The following is a 22,187-nucleotide window of genomic DNA, read 5'->3' on the forward strand; positions in this document are numbered from 1 at the left end:
ATCGGGTTTCGATACCCATGGTGGGCATAGCACAAATAGCCCGTTGTGTAGTTTTGCGCTTAACAACAAACGAATAAAAATACTTTTAGGGTATATCCGACATATTCAAAATAATTAACAGTTTTGTAAATAATGAAATAATAAAAATGATTATATTAAAAAGAGAAAGCTAAAGTCGTGAAAATCGTAATTGCTTCCTAAACATAAATAAAAAGCTATAACGCACTTGAATGAGATACTGACCTAGTTAGGAATATCTCCGATTATGGATATTACGCTCAATCAATAAGTTGCGCATGCGTCAAAGGAATCTCAGCCATCTTGATTACACTCGGCTCAGCAAGTGGAAGAGACATAGGCAGCTTGCCTAACTAACTATAAATTAATGTAGTCTGTTGATCTTTTGAGTGCGGATAATCATTGGGTTATTCCTTCTTAAATAATGGCTGGAAATGAAGGAATGGAACATCTTATACCCCTAGTTAATAAACTCCAAGATGCATTTACCCAGCTAGGAGTTAGTCTTTCCTTAGATTTACCTCAAATAGCTGTTATAGGAGGCCAAAGCGCAGGGAAAAGTAGCGTTCTTGAAAATTTTGTTGGAAGGTAAGTAATTTATGTTTTTTCTACAGACTACGAAGGTTTTAAATTTTGAGCCTGGAAAGATATATTTAATGGTAGTTTAGAGATACATAAACGTAACTGAAAAGTTGAATTTTTTGCATTTGCAACCAATCACTGAATGATTGGGACTGAATTAGTGAATACGATACTGACACTAGTAATAGTATCACTGATGGTGATACTAACAGTTACAACGCGAGACTGGGTGTGATTGTGAATACTTATTTTTGCCTGGTACTGATGGTAGGCCCTTATATTAATTTAAGATTTTCCTGTCATATATTTTTAAGTATCAAAGAAATTAACTTAGATTGGAACAATAATTCACTAAAAGTATTGTAATATTTAAATTTTATTATTTTGCTCTACAAACACTTAATTATCTAATCATTTATTTCCAAAGAACTGATTAGAACACTTTGAAATTAAATTTTGATGCTTGAGATTACCCAATTCTAAGAATGCAACCAGTTTTCTGAGTCAGAAGGAAGTTTATCCTAACTCAGTAACTGTTAATCTTGTAGTGCATGAGTAATAGTTTGGTAATAGTAATAGCTAACAGTAGTAACAGTAATGTAGACTATGCAACATATCTTGATTGAAAAGTTATTAAAGCATAATTTCATTAAAATTTTTAATTCATGCAAATTGATTCCAAAGGTACAATATAATTAACCATAATCAGTAAACTACAAGCTCACAAATGAAATTATTCATACTGTTGAATTCAATAGTTGAGAATTGCAGTTTGTTTTGTGTTTAGCATTTGTAATGTCTTATTCACCAACGTGCTTGAATTCTTTTTCTTCAGTTATACTATAGGTAGGGGCTTGATGCTCTGATCCTACTTATAGGTAGACTTCAGAAAAAAATTAATAAAAGTAACTTGAGAATTTAGCTTTCAAATTTATTATTATTCTTGGTGTTCTTTTTGCTGGTCTGCTCTACAAACAATATTCCTTATCAATAAATCCTGTGAGTATATGTAAAATATCTTTGCTCTTATAAGGCATAATTGGTTATAAATGTATATATAAAGTAAAGTATGCCTTAGAAGAGCAAAGATGACGAAGCTGGTAATTAAATACACTATCACAGCTATAAAATTGCTTTTTTTTTTCTCATCCAAACATTGGTTAATTAAACAAATATCCATGGAAACAGTTTAATATTATCTGCCATGTGCATGGTTGGGGGTCAAAGTGCACATGCCCTGACATATTGCAGAATACCATTTATCATGTTACGTGTTTGATGACAGAGTTATCAACTTTTCATTCTACATTGTTCAATTAGCAAAGTTTATGGTAGAGGAGAGTAAATACTAGACATAATATACAGGGATAATGAAAAACTATAGTTATGCATTCTGGGTGTTCTATATGCAAACTGTATAGTGAACATCAGTATTTTTATTCTTAACATGAATACTATCTTACACGCTGAGTCAGACTGATGTTGTCAGTTCACAAACGTATTTTGAGCACAAATACTTCTGTAACACATCAGATTTTTTTGTACAACAGACTTGTGTATTTTACTAAAAGCTTGTCACATTTCATATACATACATTGAAAAATGCATGAAAGCTGTTAACATCCCCTGCCACAGGCTGTTTGCGAGTTGATGCTATATTTCTAGTCTTTGTTTACAAAATTGGATAGTAAAAGTTAATTTGTAATGACTGAATTGTATTGTTTTCTTATTAAGTGAACATGTGGTTATATTTCAAGGTCAAAGTAAGGGTAAGAGACAAATATAAGGCTAGTACATTAATTTGATGAATAAACAAAGTAACAGTCAAAAAAATTTCTATATATAGTTAGATTGGAAAAATTACAATAATATAATCTACTTAAAGTTTGGCACAAAACATCTTGATTAGAATCATATAATTACTCTTTTATAACTTACAGATAAGAATAAAATGGTATTTACATTTTTTACTTTGAAATAATACACCAATTTCACTATATGTTCAAAAAATTAAAAGTCAAGTGTACATAAGCTCACATCTCATAAAAAATCTAATTAGTTTGAAGTAAGTTGACTTTGCAGAGTCATTTGTATGTACCAAGATTCTCTGTCCTGTTTATGTTTAACTGTTAGCTGCTGGAGCATACTCAGTTATTATCCTCAAACACGCTGTTTACAAGAGAATCATCTCCATCAGTAGTGTCAACATCAAATGATTCCTGTACAGTTAGTTCTTGATAAAGAATCTTGTGTTTCAGCTTAATCACTTGATCTACTAGACATGCTAGAATGAGAATCATCCTCATCGTAATCTCCATAATCAAATCTTCATCATCAACAGAGTAATTTAATTGTACATGTTTGATGTCAATTTCTAGGCTGCACTTTCTATAGACATGTAAGAGGGATTTGTATCAAATTTTCTTTTCCTTCTTTTTGTGATAAACTTCTCCAAGCCTGCTTCTGAATATTTGTTCCTTTTCCTCATGTGTCTATACAAAATCATTTGTTTTAACCAATAGGAGGTTCTCCATTGTTACATGTTTTAAGCTAAGCCTATGGTCAGTGAGTATGTGGTTAAGGTGACTAAGCCCTGCTGCAACAAAACTATTATTAGGCCCTATGCAGAGCACTAGTTCCACCAGCAAACATTCTTAAATTCCTTCCCTTGATATAGAAGCAAATGCTTCTAGAGATCCTTAGTTTGACTCCTTCGTGTAGTACTTAACTATTCTCTAGAATTCTTTCCATTCAGAGTTTATCTTAGTTTTATCAAAATTATTGATTTGTAGTATCTCATTATAATGCTTTGAAAGTATACTTAGACTCAATTTGGATACATAAAGCAAACTTTAGTTGACACCAACAATAGTATATTCCCTGTTTTTCTGGCACTCTGCTTTAAGCAAAGTGCCCTTAAGATGCCAGGAAACTAATTTCATTTCCATTTGAAGTTTGAACTTTTTTTCAAAGTGTGTACCTGAAGTTTCTCCCTTGAGTTTCAGAAAGGCACCCTTTGCTTTTTCTACCATAGGCAGTATATGATATGCACAAAATGTTTTCTTTTTCAAATTACATGGATGGAATAGAACCTGCATGCAACACATCTTTGTACAAGTAACATTTTGACAGAAAAGTAAAGTCTTTCATATTTTTTAAGAGTCCATGAAATTTAGCTGGTACTACTATCTCCTTGCAACTGGTAAGATAATTCTCTATTGCTTAAACAAGAATTACTCAATTATGTATTAAATTATTTACTCCATGTCTTATGTGTGCAACAAATTATGTACCGTGCATTCTAGGAAAATTAAAATTCTGCACACCAAATACACTGGCATTGTCTCAAAGTGGTTTTTGAATTTCCCAGATTGTTTGAATAAGTAATATATAGTTTTCATGAACTTTTTCACATGAGCAAATGATTTAGTTACACAATCCTTCAGTGCCAACTGAACACTGTGGAAAAGGCAGTGAATGCCTAGAAGCCAAAGGTGATTGTCATTTTTTAGTTTTCTTAGGAATCCAAACTGTAGTATTAGCCGTATCAACAGGGGTCACGGGTCAAAGGCCATGTCATCGAGTTTGTTGACTTCCATTCAAAATGTTGTTGAACTACTATTTTATGAATTTATGTCTATAAATTTGGTATCAAATTGTAGATTATAATTCAAAGTTTAGTATTATATATTAATTAATTTCTTAATTTAAAAGTAAATAATATAAAAAACACATAAATTTTGATTTTTGTGTCATGTGGTGTGTTGAGTGCAGCACTGGTTCAAATTAGATGTTTATTATGTCAGAATACAAAGTCTGTAGTTTCGTACAAATTGGAAACTCAAATTACCGATATTGACAAGCTAGAATATAAAATGAGAACCTCTTATCTTTTCTATTTGCTGAGAATCTCGCTACATTTACTGAATCAAACACAGAGGCCCCGCCCATCTCTTTCAATTTTTGGAAACACTCCCTACGTAAATCAAATTCTGTCTGTGATGTGTGAATAACCAATTGAAAGCTCAGACTACCCCCTAGTGGCTTTCTCAGCCATTTTGAAGTATAAGGGTGTCAGTCTTGTTCTTTTGATACAATATTTCAAGCTAATAAGGTAAGTCTTTAGTTATCTCAAAATTTCATAATTTTTTACCCAAAAACAGTTTCATTACTAAGCTTGATAAATTATAGTGGAATTCTATGGTATTGATATAGTAATTTATGATTTTTGGTTATTTCAAATGTGTATATAAAACCTAAAATAAATTTTGTTTCACATCATCCATGTTCAAAATTTGCTAAGGCTTAGCAACCTATGGCAAGCAGTAAATGAGTACAAAGTTTGTAACTAGAAGAGATAATTGTTTGCTATACTTCTTTATTTACTGTTCTATGTTTTAAGAAAAATAAGTTAGGAACTTATTTGTAAATAGTGATAATGTATTTTAACTGAAATGTTACTGTGTTTTACAAAATACTAGTCCACGAAAACAAAACCAAGACAGGTCACTTTGTAAAGGCCAGTTTTATATTCTTGGATACAGTAGCATGAGTGCACATGTGGTGCATCATTGCATAATTCTGTAATGTTAGCCAGGCACAACTGGAAGGTCAATATGATAAAAATAATAAATGTATACTGTTATGAGATTTAAGCTATTTAAACTAAACATTTGTGTTTTTGTGTTATAATATGGATTCATTCTAGAATGAAAAAAGCATAATCTATATTTATTTCTTAATTTTTCATTGCGATTATGAGGTTGGTCAAATTAATGAATCCAGTATAGAGTTAGGGTAGAGAAAATAACAGATAAAATATAAAGTTTTACTGAAAACAAGCATTTGAAATGTATTTAAGAGGTTTTAGAGATTACACAAATGATATTTGAGATTTTGGGGATGAAGAATAGTTTTTTTAATCATAACAGAAATTCACTTTGCACTCGGACTAGTAATGAAACAGACATGATATATTCAGAAACAAATCTTTAGTAAAAATTCTAGTGTTTACTGAAAGTTACCAAATTTTGTGAAGATAAACATACTGCATTAAAAGTTATAATAATTAACGTGTGCATGTGTGTATATGAACTCTTGTATTATATACCGAGCCTGTTGCGAAAGGGCTAACAGAGGCTCCATTAGCTGTAGCTGGAACAAGCAGGTGAGTGTATTTTTCTGCTGGAATTGAAACCTTTCCATTATCTTTGAATACATCCTCAATGCTCCTCATTAGATTATTTGCATCTGCATCAGCAAAGTTATCAATGTCCTGTAAGGCATCACACAAATAAACTTGATTATTCTAATGAAAATCAGTTCATTTTTCAGAGCCACTTTTTCTTGCCTGACTTCCATCACTAAGCACTGCAAAAGCTTTTGCTGAATATAAAATCACTACTACTTTCTGGTTAATGGATTCTGCAATAACAGTAGTGAATTCTTTCACTCTATTGGCATTATCAAAATTTGAAACCAATTGTACCCTATTTTGTTTTTGCACTTTGACTAGAGTTTTAATGCTGACAGAGGCTGTTCATCCACTGCTAGTAAGTAAGCTGTTGTAAGAAGCTTTCTGTATGCTTCCTTGGCTTGTGAATACAGAGCTATGTTTATCTGAAGTTGAAGAAAGATGCTGGAATAAGGACCATTACTAGCTGTACCACTGGTGCTAGGAAGAGGCTTCCCATCATTTTGAAGCAACTTTTGAAAGCCTTAAAAACACAAATATATAAATGTATAAATTTTATATAACATACATAATAACAAAACAATTTAATAAAAACAGCAAAGCTTAAATTAATTGATAAATGGACAGTAGAATCTATGTAAAATATAATCGTGTGACTGATAACACAGAAATTTACCAAAAATAATGTATGTATAGGCCTATCAGTTTATAGAAAAATAAATGAACAGATAATACTGTACATAAAATAAAGACAGTTATGTTTAAATTGGTACTTAAATAATAATGGCTACAAAATCATTCTGTAATTACCTTAGTATATGCTAATTTGACACAAAATTAACAAATAACCAAATCAAAAGTTCACAAGTAACTTGAAAATTGGTTAAAATGCATACCATCAAGTTAGGCCTTGACCCAATAATTTATAAGCACTTAAAAGAATCAATGACAGTTTTGATGTAAAATAAACCTAAATAAATTACTGAATGTGTAGGTGCTTGCAACTTGCAAAAATAAATACATAGGCATTTACAGGCAACGTTTGGGTTTAATTCAAAGGTGATATTATAGATTATTGACCATAAATTGTAATTAGTTGATGATACAGGCTGTACACATCATGACAGACAATGTTTTTGAATTCAAATGGTGACAGTGTACGTCATTATGAATTCAGTCCATCTCTTGTTGACTGCTCCCTTTCACATGCTTTCGATTTCTTCTGTCTGTGTTTAGCACAATCACATGCACCAAATTTTCGTTATGGTATCTCCTCGTAAGGTGTCCTTTGAAGAAGAAAATCCAATTTTTCTACCAAGATTCTACTTGCTGAATGTTGGCAATAAAACAGTTTTGCTGGCTAAATTGAAACCAGAACTGAATTAAGAAGATTTTTGATCAGTATGACAGCTCTTATTTCATCAAATCAATTTATTTCACAAACAAATTTCATAAAGCTCTTCTTGCTTTTCTGAATTTACTAATAATTAATAACCAGTTTGTAATTTAAACTTTAGCACATCGACTTAATTTCTCAGTTACATGTTTTGGATTTCCATATAATACAAAAATATACTACTGTGCATGTAACATTGCTAGGCTAGACAAATTAAAATCAAAATAACAGAGTAATAGTAGCCAACAGGGCCACATGAAGTTATGTGTGAGCTTGCCCTGTGTAAATAAACAACAGCTGATTGCATGAACAGCTAGCATCGTGAAAGACTTGACAGAGGCTCTAATAAGCTCTCGCAAAACCCATTTAATGGGTGCTTTCAAGTCAGTGCAGTGGCAACCATCAAATATGAAGGACTGATACATGTAATAAACTTGGAATTAGAGTCAACATTCCTTCTCCAATACAGGGATAATTCATTAGACTGACCCTACCCCATACACATTCAGTAAGACTACAAAATTTGTCAACACTGGTCATATTTCTTCCTTGATGCACATGTATTTTTGTACATGAATGTACAATAATAGCTGTTAATCTCTAATTTTCTATGACAGTGCACATATTTACCAAATGTGTTTTCTTTTTCATACATATGACAGTTTCCTATAATCTAATAATAATTTTTTTCTCAGAGATTTTCTACCACGAGGTTCTGGGATTGTTACTAGAAGACCTCTAGTGCTGCAACTAGTCAATTCTAATGTTGGTAAGTTCTTCCTACAAAACAACTTGTTTTTACCATGTGATGATAATAAGAATGAAATGCAGTTGTACTTTTTATTTTGCTTCTTTTGTATGTTTTCTATTAACTTAGTAATTAATTCTTGCTTTTTTTAGACTTTTATTTCTGTGAAATGAGTAATTGTATGTAGTTCTTATTCCAATGTTTTATTATTTAATATGATTTGTTTATAAATACAGAAAAGTAAAATGTTTGGTAAATCATTTTACATAGTCAAAAGAAAAAAAAATAACCTGAAACAAATTACATTGTTCAAACAAAACTGAGGTTTTACGTATAAGGAACTGTAAAAATACATAATAGTAGAGGCAACAAAATATTGGTTATAGTAAGTTTTAAACATAATGAGACTGGAATTGGACTGTAGCTTCTGATATGAAACCTAATACAAGGTTGGGATTTTTGCAGATAAAAAATTACAAATTAGTTTATTATGGGAGAATTTTGTCTTTTCTAAACATTAAAATTTTCAGATTCATTTCACTTTAGGTGGTTCATCCTTTAATGATACTTAAGCTTTTTCCCTTAATAGTATTTGTTTTATTAATATAAATTTTTTTAATAATATGCATAACTCTAGTAGCATACTGAGGTATATAATTTTTACAGAGTATGGAGAATTTTTACACTGTAAAGGAAAGAAATTTACAGACTTTGAAGCAATTAGAAAAGAAATTGAAGATGAAACTGACAGAATCACAGGAGCTAATAAGGGGATTTCTCCTGTCCCAATCAATTTGAGAGTATATTCTCCTCATGGTAATGAATTGATCTGATATTTTAGTGGATGTTTTGTTTTACAAGATAGTTATTGGGTCAGATCTGTTAAACATGTTGGAATGCATTACTATTCAGTTAAGTGTTTTAACTACCACATTAAAGATATAAAGATGAAATTTTGAAAGTTAACTACTTTTTAGTGTTCTGGTAACTCTTTTTTTTCAGAGGAAACTAAACAGTGTATAAAACTTAATAAAGTTCACTGAATTATTGTATAAAAATATTTCTTGATAAGAATATTGATTTTTATGTTACATTTATATTTTGAGCTTGTGTGCTCTTTCTTAGTTTGGATTGTCTTAATGCAAAATAAATTTAATAACTGGGTGCATGTTAATTTATCATTTGAATTTACTGTGAACAAAATGTATTTCATTTACAATATTCTAGCATTAGTAATAAACAAATGCAATGATAATGTAATAAATTCTGAAAGTACAAAAGTATATACAACTGATAAAAGAAAAAATAATTAAACGTCAATGTTTAGGCCAGTTGACCTTCATACAAACTGAAGGTCATTCACCTGAAACATTCTCAACTTATTTTCATTACAGCTGTTTTAACCATTTTATTACATTTTGAGAATATGCTACCTTTGCTGAATTTCAAGGAAGTCTTTTTAAATAAGTCAGATTGGCTTCCTATACAAAATTTCTGATAGCCATACATAAGGAACAGTAATATTTTGAGAATATGATGAATTGTTTAGAAATTCATTGTTTGAGCTTTAAGAGATGATACATTATTTAGTATCAAACATTTTTTATGTAATTAGATTATCACAAGTTATCAAGAAAACATAAGAGCTTTTCTCACAGCTATTTTGATTGATTTTAATGCTTTATATAGTTAAGTTTGTGTTTTCTTTAAGCACTTTTATATAAATGTTTGGGTACTAGTAGTCAGTACATTAGTATCTATGAAATTTTTATTTATACCATAATATTAAGTCATGATGAAACTATATGTATTGTTTTTGCTGTATATTTTCCTAAATTAATGTCTTTGTTTATAGTACATTAAATACTATAGGGGAATCAACTTATAGAATAGATTTACATAGACCATCAAAAAAGAACTTGCATGCCTTTAAATATTAGTATAAAAGTATTATTTATAACCTTGTTACTGAAGATTAGTGGTTAAGCATAAGACAGTTAATGAAACTAAATGTGCAAGTAGTTAGTACTTAAAAAAATATTATTGATGCTCTTCTCCAGTTCCAAAAAATTAAAATGTGTGAAAGTCTTACATAGTTTTGTATGTTTAAAAATATCCTAGCTTTGTTTAATATGGATATTACTGCATGTATTGATTGCCTAGCCATGAGCTGTAAGCAAACTTGAGGACTGGAAATTGATTTGATAAATCAATATCGGTGCATAAACCTAATGTTTGTGACAACTAGAAAACCAAAATAATTAAGTAGCTCAATCACCACTAGAATGTTATTTGTGTATGTTTGTAAAACAATGCCATACTTCAAACGTATGCCTTGACAATAAACTTTATCTATGTATAAATGTGGAAGTTTGTCAGTATTACATAGAAAGAAAAGCTTAAGGGAACAGTTGCTTCTGGCATGAGCATCTGATGTATTTTTTTCAAATTGCATGGATCAGACTTATTTTATTAATTTTTTAAACTATTTGTAGAATTCATAAAAACCTATGATGAACCTCCAGTTGTTTCGTAACAATATTAATTACATTCACTGTTAAGTTAGATAAGGTTTATAATTTATTTTTTAAGCCAAGTATATAAGTAATTACTCGTACCTGTTTTTATTTAGCCTAACTCAGTGGTTTAGTCAGTTGTCTAGTAGTTCATTAATAGTTAAAACATACATTAATAAGTAACTGCATTGGAGTTTTTAAATGTCATTGTACTGTCTTTATGGATAATTCAAAATTCTGTTTAAGGAACTTACAATAACTAATTAAACTGGAAAGCTTTGAATTATTGTAATTGAAGAAACAATAATTAAGATTTTAGTAAATGAATGCATGACTGAAAGGTTGAGCTCATATTAAAAAGCCTTTTTGATTTTTCTCTCTTGATTTTATAACACGTGACACAGAGAATATGAAAATAATGGGACTTACAAACTAGTAAACATCCACTGTATTTTCTCATTAGAGCAAACTTCAAAAGTTAATATATTTGCAGTAATTTTTCATAAAAGTTTGGTATTTTCAAGAAAAAGAATTATCAAGAAACTGAAGCTGAAACAGCTAATATTGTATCTAACAGCTGGTGCTATTGATTTTTCTTGCTTTATGAATGACCAAAGCTTTGTGGTCCCTAGCTTTTCGTGCCTTCTCTCCAATATTGGCTTAGCTACCACTAACATATAACTGTTTCATTGATTGCTCTTCTCACAAGAAGACAAAACAAAAAACAGTTTTTTCTTTATGCTGTAATCACACTGTTTTTTTTTCTTTAGGTACCTGACCTGTTATTTTTTACATAACTTTTCTCAGTATCTTAGTTTTGTAATTGTGTTTTATGGACAGTTCTGAAGATGTAATAATTAAAATGTTAACATCTTGCAGTATAATATACACATATATATATATATATATATATATATGAATACACAGAACAAGTTGAACTCAATTTAAATGAATTATTATGTTAAAACCAAATGTGCATATTCCTTCATAATTTTTATTTACTATTTTTAAACCTTCCATGGTTATTTTTCAAAATTAACTGTTTAATAAAGCTAGAAACTTGTATGAAAGCTTATTCTAGATTTGAAAAGAACAGGAAAAAGATTTTAAGGAATATTTAACTTGTTAACCTATAACCTCTCAAACTGAGGTACAGGTAGTTATATCACACCATGATAACCGAGTTTGAGAAACAGTGAGTATCTAGAATTGATAAAACCACTCATGTTGAAGTTACAAGGTCCATATTGTTGTTGCTTTGTACAAAATATTTCAAATTTCATTTTGGGAATTATGAATGTTGTCATATTATACTCATAAAACAAAATCAGGAAATTTCGAAACACTAATGTTTATGGTTCAGAGTTAGCTAAGAGCAACCCAAAGTCTAATTTTTGGGTATAAAATTAAATAAACCTGTTTATGGAATAAACTATGAAGTATTTTAAAAAATGTAAGAATGGCTACAGGTTTATTTCTTTTCTTTTTTTAATTCAATGGTGAAATTTTGTTCATGGGGCAGGGCATTGCAACATAGAGTTGAACAAATTAATGAAATGTTTTTCATTAGTCAAACTCATTTTTACAATAATGCTTGTTTTATTACACATGTGAGTGTGCACTCACACACACTAAACGTATACCTGTGTATGCAACATTTATCACTAAACTTTTGGCATTAAATCATCAATTTAATAGTGAGTAATACTGAATTTTTCTTTATTTGAATCTGTATTTTTTATTTTTTACTCGTGTTTCTGTTCATATTGTTTTTTCAGTTAAAACCTGCTGTAGAATATAGTTTAATTTTATTAATTTTGATCCTTATTAACTTACCAGGGTTCTCAATAGCTAAAAACCCCAAGTATTTAATGTAAAAATTTCGGAGTTCATGCACAAAAGTCACATCATATAGATGCGTTTGTGCAGGAAAATTTTGGTTCACACCCACACACATGAAAAATGTAAATAAAAATATACTCATTTTAGCATTATAATGTAACAGACAGTGCCCTTAGGGCTAGTCGTTGTAGTTTCAACTATACTGCTGATTACACCAAATTTATTTAGTTGAGGATTGCAGTGGCAAGTGGAGCTCACAAGTCACTAACTCGAGGTAATTTACAGTTAGAATAAATAAACAGATTCCAAGACTGACATTGAACAAAATACATCAACATTTATTTGGTCTTTCCACATAGTATATACTTTTATCATCAATAGTTAAACATTTACTAAATCATTAGTTTCTTACAATTCTACGTTTCACTTTTCAGTTAAACACTATTAACCAATACGTAAAGAATATTTCTCTGTATTATAAGCATTAACTTCCTGTAGTAAACTACATTAATTGAACAAGAGAGATAACAATTCTACACTTACAACAGAGTTGGACTAGTAAACTTCTGGAGATTGGAAACCTTCTTGTTCATAGTTGCTTGGAACTGCCACCAGCTCTTTGGAGCACCTCAGTTCTTCCTGGAGAACTGATTTTTAGCTCCAGACACGAGTTTTTATACTATATTTTCTCTATATTTCATCAGTTGTTACTTATTGCACCTTTGAATAGTAATTGGCACTCAGTCTAATTGTTTGGCTAAAGAATGCTTACCATGACTTGTAATTATTACATAATGATCACACACACTTGTTTTAAAGTGGTGAAAGCTGACATCTTTTACCAGTTTTCAGTGAGTATTTGTTAGACTAAATCACAGTTTCTTCTTTTTTTCACTCCACCCCCACTATAAAGTCACAAACATCAACACATATATTTATACACATTGAACAGATCCAAAACTAACAGGGTACCACTATGATATAAAGAGAGGCATAACTGTTCACCTCAGAATTTGATAACCATGGGTATTTTGCCCCAAGTTCTGAAGTCCTATTGAGAACCCTGATTACCTATGACATTTGTAAATAAATATTTTTGCTGGTTCTTTTAAACTTAACCCTTATTGACCTACCTGTGACATTGGTAAATAAATAAATATCATTTTTGCTGGTTCTTTTAGTTTTAAACTTAACCCTTATTGACTTACCTGGGATGACAAGAGTGCCAGTAGGTGACCAGCCTGCTGACATTGAACACCAGATTCGAGATATGATTCTATCATTTATTCGTAAAGAGAATTGTCTCATTCTTGCTGTCACTGCTGCAAATCAAGATGTGGCCACTTCTGATGCCCTGAAGCTTGCCAAAGAAGTTGATCCAGAAGGTAAAAATATGAGTTCTTCCATTCTAAAACTTTTATAAGCATACATTCATCTTTTATTTTCTTTCTTTTTTCTTCCAGTTCTTGATTTGACTCTTATTGACCTCCCTGGAATAACTCGAGTACCTGTTGGGGACCAGCCACTTGACATTGAAAAGAAACTACATGGGTTAATCATGTCATTCATTTCTAAGGAAAATTGTATTATTCTGGCTGTCACTCCAGCCAATGCTGATCTAGTCACATCAGATGCTTTGAAGTTAGCAATGGAGGTAGATCCTCTAGGTTTGGGCATAAAATGTTCGCACGCTGTGAGATATTAACAAGAGCATCTTCCTTCTTTTCTCCAATTAACTCATCTGTATTGAATACTAATTGTTCTACTAAAACATTAATGCAAGTAACAATTAACATTTTATGTTTTAAAAACCATTTTAAATGTTAATAAAGACCACTGCAACTGAGTTGGTAATGATCAACTTGTGATACATTTCTGAATGTTTTTACCTAAAATGTAGTTTCATGTGTTACTGGTTTTATAATTGTGGATGTTGATTTTCTATTTGTTCATAAAGAATAATGCATTGCACATATAGCACAATAGCTAGATATAAAATTCAAATGAGTGTTTTCACATAAAGTATAAACTTTAAATTGCTAAAAAAGGGTGCTGCCAATTAATATGTTATTTAAAGTCAAGTCATTGTAGTAAATAATCAAGAAAAAGCTACTTGAGTAAAAGTTTCTTGTAAAATGTCAACTACTAATTAAAAAAAATTGTAAGATTCATTTTTTTTTTTATTTTGGGGTTTCTTTTAAAGTTTTGAGGACTAAAGTAAGATTAATTTTAGTAACACAAAAATTCACAGGTGAATAGTTACTGCTGAACTTGTACTTAAAATAATCAGGTAACAGCAGTTTTTTACATATTGAAAGCTATTTGATACATTTGATGTGATTAATCTATTTTCTGAAGATCGCTGATTTTGAGATCTTTATAATCTATAAATTCAATAAAAATCTCTCTTTCTTGATAATACCTAAGAATTTGTTTTTATGTCTTTAATTAATTGTATGTAATGTCACTAACTGAGCATGTGTATCTTGTTTTCACTAATAGTTGGCTGTAAGTTAATGTGATGCAACACATATAAACCATATATTTTTTTACTTATAGGGATGCGTACCATAGGAGTCATCACAAAATTGGATCTAATGGATGAGGGAACAGATGCTCGTGACATTCTTGAAAACAAGACCCTTCCCTTGCGCAGAGGTAAGACTTTTTCTTGCTGCTGAATGCATAAAATATAATATACTAAAATCCCCAAGACTCATTGGTATACTTAATATGACTTTGTAACAACATATTTTTTTGATGGATTAATTCTTAACTGTAATGATTCATATACAACATGTGTAACATTATGAGAGAATCAGCTTATGTTACAATATATTTTTTTACCTCATATCTCCAAAATTTTAATTTTGTTTTTCTATGTTTCTGCTTGTATATATCTGCAAAGAAATATATTTTAATGTCTAAGTAAGGTATTCATCATTATAAGGTGGTGGGTATTCAATACTCATATGTCCTGTTTAAAAGTCCAGATCACAGGTAAAGGTTTAATGTTTGAGGATATAATTTGTGTTATTGGTTTGCTCTGATGTCATCTCAGGGTTTAAAAAAAAAGTTAATGAAAGTCCATTGTGGACAAGTTTTAATAGTGACTTTGGTTTTCAAATATGAAGTTTATTCAGTAAAACATTATCAGTGTATATCAAAATGACCTTGGAGTTTGTCTACCTTAATCCCTGTAAACTGATAGCACGTGTAGAATTTTTCTACACTTTTCCAGTGCACATCTTTTTCTAATTTTTCACACAGAACCTGAAATACAAACAATCCTACTAAGGATCTTAAAAGGAAAATTTGTAGATCAAGTATCCAGACCACCCCTATTTTGTACTGCCAACCCTAGTTTTTTGTGGTTATTTTCGTTCTTTCACAGTACAAACAAATAAATTTTATTTAAAGTTTAATTTAGAAGCATTCATTTATAAAATAACTAATGTACCTACCATATTAATTTTTGTTGGGAAACTTGAGCCACATACTTTTTTAGGCCTGACATCATACACATTGATAGTTTTATTTGACACAATGTATTAAGAATTTCATGAAATAAAAAGGCATTTATAAAAAGTATAATAGTTTTTATTTTTGTTCTTAATATAACTGTTTATCTGTACCTTTCAATACAAACCAAATTCTTGCACTTGTGCAGGAGCATTTCAAGTTTTTATCTTTAAGGTTTAGTTAAAATCAAAAACAATCACAAGTATATTTAACACCAAGGTCAAATACATTTTTTTTAGCTTTGTAATAGCCAGTGTTGTTCAAATTGAAAGTGTGTTATTTTTGTTGTTATCAAACTTAATTACATTACCATAAAATATTCAGGCATGTCATAATTAATCTTGAATTTTCAAATTGTGTCGCCATCTAGGAAAGTGTTTATCTTTTGAAGATTTGCTAGAATTTCCTTTAGGATAAATGCATATTCTAACTATCCCTTTTTAACAAAAGATAAATAAAAGTTAAAATTACTAAAGAATTTTTTAATCTAAAACACTGGGTACAGGTACATATAAATCATAGCTGTAAAGTATTATGGTTATTAAAGTGATCTTCATTAGCATTATGTTGCCATGGAACACCCATCAGACTTCATGTTTATGTAAAATTCTGCATTTTGAAGCACATTTTCCCTTTAAAGTGTGGATCTCTATATTACCTACATCTTAACATCAAAAATAGATGAAAGAAAGAGCACTTAGTGAGTGAAAAGAAAGAAAATAACCAACCACTGTCATGCATATAATTAGGTATCAACTATGGCAGAGTGTGATTGAATAATACTACATGATATGCATGACGTATGTAGTACAAATGGTGTTCAATATAAGTGCACTTATACCTCTTCTTTATTAGCCTCATGGTTGCATTTTCTAAGGTTATTTTTTGTTAATTTTTCCATTTAGTTCTTGTTTAATGTAAATATGTACGAATTTGTGTGTGTGTGTGTGTGTGTTTGTTTGTATTATGCACTGAATGTAAAAGATGGTAACAAAAACACAAGTTAACACACGTACTGCATTATTGGAAGTGCAGTTTCACATAATTTGATAGGGTATTAGCCCATAAAATCACTGAAGATTACTTACCTTTCACACTTTATAGTTTTTGCTTATTCCTTGTTAACTTAAGAAGAATCGTCTAGTCTTCAAAAGCATTTCAATTATATAATTTCATGAATTTTGATTCGTCTTAACTTTACTTTATCTACTATTTGTTTTCTAGGTTTCATGAAAGTTACTTTTGGAGACATACTCTGTAGCATATATACATTTGAAGACATTTTCACTTCCTCTGTCTATAGTGTATAAAAGAGGACAAATTTAGCCACCTTTCTTATAAAACACATCACTAAATCTGTCAATGGCTTAATGGGATAGTCTAATAATCAATATCTAGTCTGTTTTTTTTTACTGTCTTTTAGGATAATAAAACTTGCAAAGCAGAACACCTAAAAGAAATGTTTACAAAAAAAAATGTATTGGTAAATAAAGGTTGTTTGTGTAGCAAATGAGAAAAGCACAAAACATTTAAATCAGTTAATGTCACTTTCGCAGTATTAAGCTAATTTGAGTTTCAAAGTAAAAAAACTTCCAGTTAAAGTATCAGAACCAGTAGCACATGTTACTTTAATGCAAGCATTTATTATACTACATGAACAGCTTATCTAAACCATCATGATAACATATAAGAGTCTGTAGAATGTGGAACAATGATTCAAAGAAGATAGTCAAAATATTCTGTACTGGGTAGAAAGGCTTAACTTCTTGAATATGTCCCATTCTCCTGCTAAAGTTTTATGGACAATATCAGATCTCTTGCAGGTTATGTTGGTGTGGTAAACAGAAGCCAGAGGGATATTGAAGGAAGAAAAGATATTAAAGCAGCTCTTGATGCAGAGAGGAAATTCTTTCTAAGTCATCCTAGCTACAGGTAGATTATATGATTTCAGAATTTTCTTTATTTTTTTCTATGTCAACGTGTATTTTTGTTTCAGTCTGATACAGAAGTATTACTTCAAAATTATCTCAGAAATTAGCTTGCCAGTACAGTTGAAAGTTCATGATACATTTTTAGATGTACACCATAGCAAGAAGGCTTATTAGTAAACCTGTTAACTTTTCAAAAAGGTTTTAAGTCTTGAATGTTCATGAGAAGACAGCAGCTGAATTTTTAAGTATCATACTTATTTTTAATGACAGTAAAGTCTTTAATTTTTGATCTGAAATTTAATTTTGCTTAAATCACAAAAATATATAGTATTTCACAATGCATCTTGTTAATGTATCTAGAAGAAAAGGTTACTTTCTGTAGGAAAAAATATATTCATGCTAAAGATACATAAGAAAAACATAAAGAAGGTTGGTAAATCACATTAAAACAAATCCAATAGAAAAATAAAGTTAGTTTTTTCAACAGGTACACTTGTCTTCAGTTGTGGCAAAGGTAAATTTTTTTAAAATGTGATTTACTCAATGCTAGGTATTGTATAGTGAAGCTATTCATTCCCACAGAACATCAGTGTAATTGTACAAAAATTTAACTTAATTTGATTATAATTCTGTAGGCATATGGCAGAGAAAATGGGAACTCCATATTTGCAACGGGTACTTAACCAGCAACTTACAAATCATATCCGAGATACATTGCCGGCATTGAGGGAAAAATTACAACGTCAGTTACTTTCTATGGAAAAGGAAGTTGAAGAGTATAAAAGTTTTCGTCCTGATGACCCTTCACGTAAAACTAAGGCCATGATGCAGTAAGAATTGCAAACTATAAATCTTTTTTCTAGAGAATTTTTGTAAATTTCTAAAAATCTTCTTTATTTATTTCTTTTTTTTTATTTTTCATCTGTAGGTCTGATTAATATAAAGCTACTATACTTTTATTAGGCTAAGAATATTTAAACCTAATTTCTTCAATGTTTAAGCCAGGTACAGTTTATTTTACAGGTATTATGTTAATATACAAATTGCAAGTCACTTGACTGTGTTAAGTTTGCTTTATGTATTAGCTAACGCTAATACGTACTTTAATTATTCAACCTTACGTACATGTTTAGTTTTAATGTAGTTCTTTGTTTTCAAATCTTAGTCTCGTTAGGTTTGTCAGAACTGTTTTTGAACCTCCCAACACTTGTAATTTCATTGGCCTGCCATAGCAATCAGTGATTTTAAATATTTAACCATGTATTTAACAATAATAGCCATTATTAAGATTTTACAAACAAATGTGATTGATCTGTAATTTTAACTTAATCTTGTGATGTCAGGATAAAAAAAAAATTACCCTGAAATATTTATAGGGTGTTTTGACTGAACGTGACATCTCTGGTTTGACAGTCAAAATTTGTGTACATTTTATTTTAAAACTTGAGCTTTTTTAACCGTAGAAGCTTATTTGTAAGGCTCTGATAATCTTTTCTTTTTCTCATAAAAACTTAATTGTTTGGAAAAGAGAAATTAGACACACAAATGAAGAGGGAAAGATTTTGAAATTTTCCCATGAGATGCATATTTGAAGGTGCAGGATTGCTATGCCACAAAACTAGTTAACTAAGTTTCATTGTTATGAACAAAACAGGCATTAAGAGATGTGACTAATATCTGTCTGTGTATTTGTTTTGCAATTCTTTCTCTTAACAGGAAATAATTGTTCAAATAGTGTATTAATAACAATACAGTGTGAACTCTAGGTAGGAATGTGATATCTTAAATATTGCATTGGATTTTGTACCTCAGAATGATTCAGCAGCTACAGACAGACTTTGAACAGAATATTGAAGGCTCTGGTTCTGCAGCTGTAAATACCAATGAGCTCTCGGGTGGTGCTCGTATCAATCGTCTGTTTCATGAACGTTTTCCATTTGAAATTGTTAAGGTTGGTTATAATCTGTTGTTTCTTATTTATTTCTAAATTTCAAAATCCCTGATTTCCCAGTGTTAAAGTACTTCTATAATCATTATCATCAAACATTAAGAAGATAACGAGCTTTATATTTTCTGTATTTGTTATTCTAAGATTTATAAGGGATATTAGAAACTTAAATTTTTTTACTTATTTTTATTATATTGACAATAGTATTTATTTTTTTATTTGCTCTGATGTGTTTTAGAATTGATTGAATAGAGCTAGAAAATATAATGCAATTGACAGAACTTTACAAGAATATGGACTTCAAAACATTTTAATTATGTGTAACAGCTGTTGTTAGGCTCCAATGAAAGAGCTTAATTGGTATAGAATTTTTAAAAAATAAGGGTAAACTTCCATTTTGGAAAGTGTTAGGGAATAAATTGGGCTAAGTGATATGGTCATACATTATACTGATGAAAGATAGGCTTTTATATAGGATTAAAAGCATTTCTTACTTTGTTTTATGATTGCAAAGATTTTGTTATATAGTATACAACTTTTGAACTTTCAAAGTGATTGAGACAATTAACTTTAGAGTTAAGAATATCACAAACAAAGTGAGAAAATGCTCAGAAGGAAACTTGTAGGCTTATTTTTTAAGCTATGTTAATGTGTTTTATAGGACTTGTTAAAACATTTTCTCTTTCTTTTCAATAAAATAAAGATGGAGTTTGATGAAAAAGAATTGAGAAAAGAAATTGCTTTTGCAATCAGAAACATCCATGGTATAAGGTAAGCCTTTTTGCAGAAAAGCATTACTTCTGGTTATTCATTTTGCAATATTGCAATACTAGTAATTTGTTAAGCTTTAGTATTATTACTTGCATAGTTGTTTTCAAGTGCCTTTTTTTATTTGAACAATAAGGATTCTCTGCTCTAAACTGATATCCAAATTTTTTTAATGACCTTTAAGTGGTTCGAATGATAGAAATACAGATTGTAAAAACACAAATGTCCTTGAATAAGTGTTTTAGGTTAGACATTTTTAACTGTATTATTTTGTTTAAACTGAAGTTTAACTTGATCTACTATTTTCTTCACTAAAAGTTGCATTTTGGCATAGAAAAGAAATTAACAACTAAATAGATAAACTGTTAGTCTGCTGAATAATAATAATGGATAATTAATTGTGATGGTATCTCATATGTTGTCCAAACACCTAAAGTGTTCTAGGTTGTTGAGTAAAGAACTATACATCAAAACCAAACAAATTGCTTACATTCTCCACTATATGAGGCCTACTTTATTTATTTGCTTTGCTCTTACAAAATGTGATTTAGCAAAAATTAGTCCACTGCAACAGAAGGAGCAAATCAAAGAATAGAATAGACCTATACTTAATCTTTTCTTCACTGAAATTCACATTTTGTTGACTTGAAGAAATTAACATCTAAACTACAGACCATTTTATATCTGTATACATATTTGCATTTTAAATTCTGGTTTCACAGTACCATGAATGAGTATAATTGGCTGATCATTATTTTATATCTACATGCAGTGCTGTGTTTTAAAATAAACAGGTGTTTCACAACACATTAGTATTCCATAAGTATACATATAGTCAGAAAATAATGTTACATTTCAGGGTTGGGCTTTTCACTCCAGATATGGCTTTTGAAGCTATTGTTAAAAGACAGATAGCCAGGCTGAAGGAACCTTCTCTAAAATGTGTGGATTTAGTTGTTAGTGAGCTAGGCAATGTCCTTAGGAAGTGTACAGAAAAGGTGAGTCCTTGTGTAGTTTAATCTTAATATACTTCTTGTACCAGACAAAGTGTATTAGTCACAAGAATTCTATTGTATTTTGTATTAACCATATTAAAGTGCACATCAGAGCTACATTCAAAATTAAATTAAACAGCTTAATAAGCAATGTATGTCAATAAACATTGCTTAAAAATTTAGTGTATAATGCAAATTTTAATATTTTATTAGTTTTAATTTCTTAAACTTATTGCCACGGGCATCTGTTACTCCGCATGTCACAAGGTTTTGGTGTCTTATTAAACTACTTTTGTTAAAGTTATACCAATTAATATAGTATAAAATTGTAGTTAATAATCCATATTTTAATAGTATCCGGGTTTTAATTTTATAAGATAATATTTTTAAAAATTCTGAATTTCCCCTAGTGTGAGAAATGTGACATATTTTCTCTAGGCACCCCTTCTTCTTTATTTAATTCACCACCCCTCCAATAAGTAAGAAATTCAATGTAAGTTACTCACTATAAAATCATCATTGCTCAGACAAACCATAATTTTTCTAGTCTTCAATCTTGTTTGGTTACAGAGCCATCAAATAAAAAATCAGATCTCTCTTGCCACATCCTCTCTTTCAGGCTTTGTTAATAGTTCTCTCTTACTCTTAATACTGAATTATGTAAAACTAATAGAAAGCCAAGGTTTTCATCTATCAAATGACGTATCATATTACATATTGTTTTCTG

General features: G+C 30.0%; 1 protein-coding gene across 8 annotated transcripts in view; it reads left to right on the forward strand.

The window, feature by feature from the left end:
* The first annotated feature begins 317 nt into the window (after positions 1–317).
* The window catches only part of LOC106464418 (dynamin-1-like), a 58,796-nt gene continuing 36,926 nt past the window's right edge, over positions 318–22,187 (forward strand). For 7 of the 8 annotated variants that reach the window (XR_002611742.1, XR_002611741.1, XM_022392128.1 and 4 more), the window contains exons 1-10: positions 318–606; positions 7,886–7,959; positions 8,605–8,754; positions 13,478–13,681; positions 14,856–14,954; positions 17,642–17,750; positions 18,385–18,579; positions 19,562–19,700; positions 20,401–20,468; positions 21,325–21,463. Coding sequence is in view for 6 of the 8 variants with exons in the window: in XM_022392128.1 (XP_022247836.1) it covers positions 443–606; positions 7,886–7,959; positions 8,605–8,754; positions 13,478–13,681; positions 14,856–14,954; positions 17,642–17,750; positions 18,385–18,579; positions 19,562–19,700; positions 20,401–20,468; positions 21,325–21,463 (1,341 nt within the window). In the remaining 2 variants the exon portion in view is untranslated. Of the gene's footprint in view, positions 607–7,885; positions 7,960–8,604; positions 8,755–13,477; positions 13,682–13,759; positions 13,964–14,855; positions 14,955–17,641; positions 17,751–18,384; positions 18,580–19,561; positions 19,701–20,400; positions 20,469–21,324; positions 21,464–22,187 lie in introns of all 8 variants that reach the window. The other variant, XM_022392129.1, reaches the window with a different exon arrangement.

This window comes from Limulus polyphemus, unplaced genomic scaffold, assembly GCF_000517525.1.
Source record: "Limulus polyphemus unplaced genomic scaffold, Limulus_polyphemus-2.1.2 Scaffold1646, whole genome shotgun sequence".
In the NCBI taxonomy this organism is placed as follows: domain Eukaryota; kingdom Metazoa; phylum Arthropoda; class Merostomata; order Xiphosura; family Limulidae; genus Limulus; species Limulus polyphemus.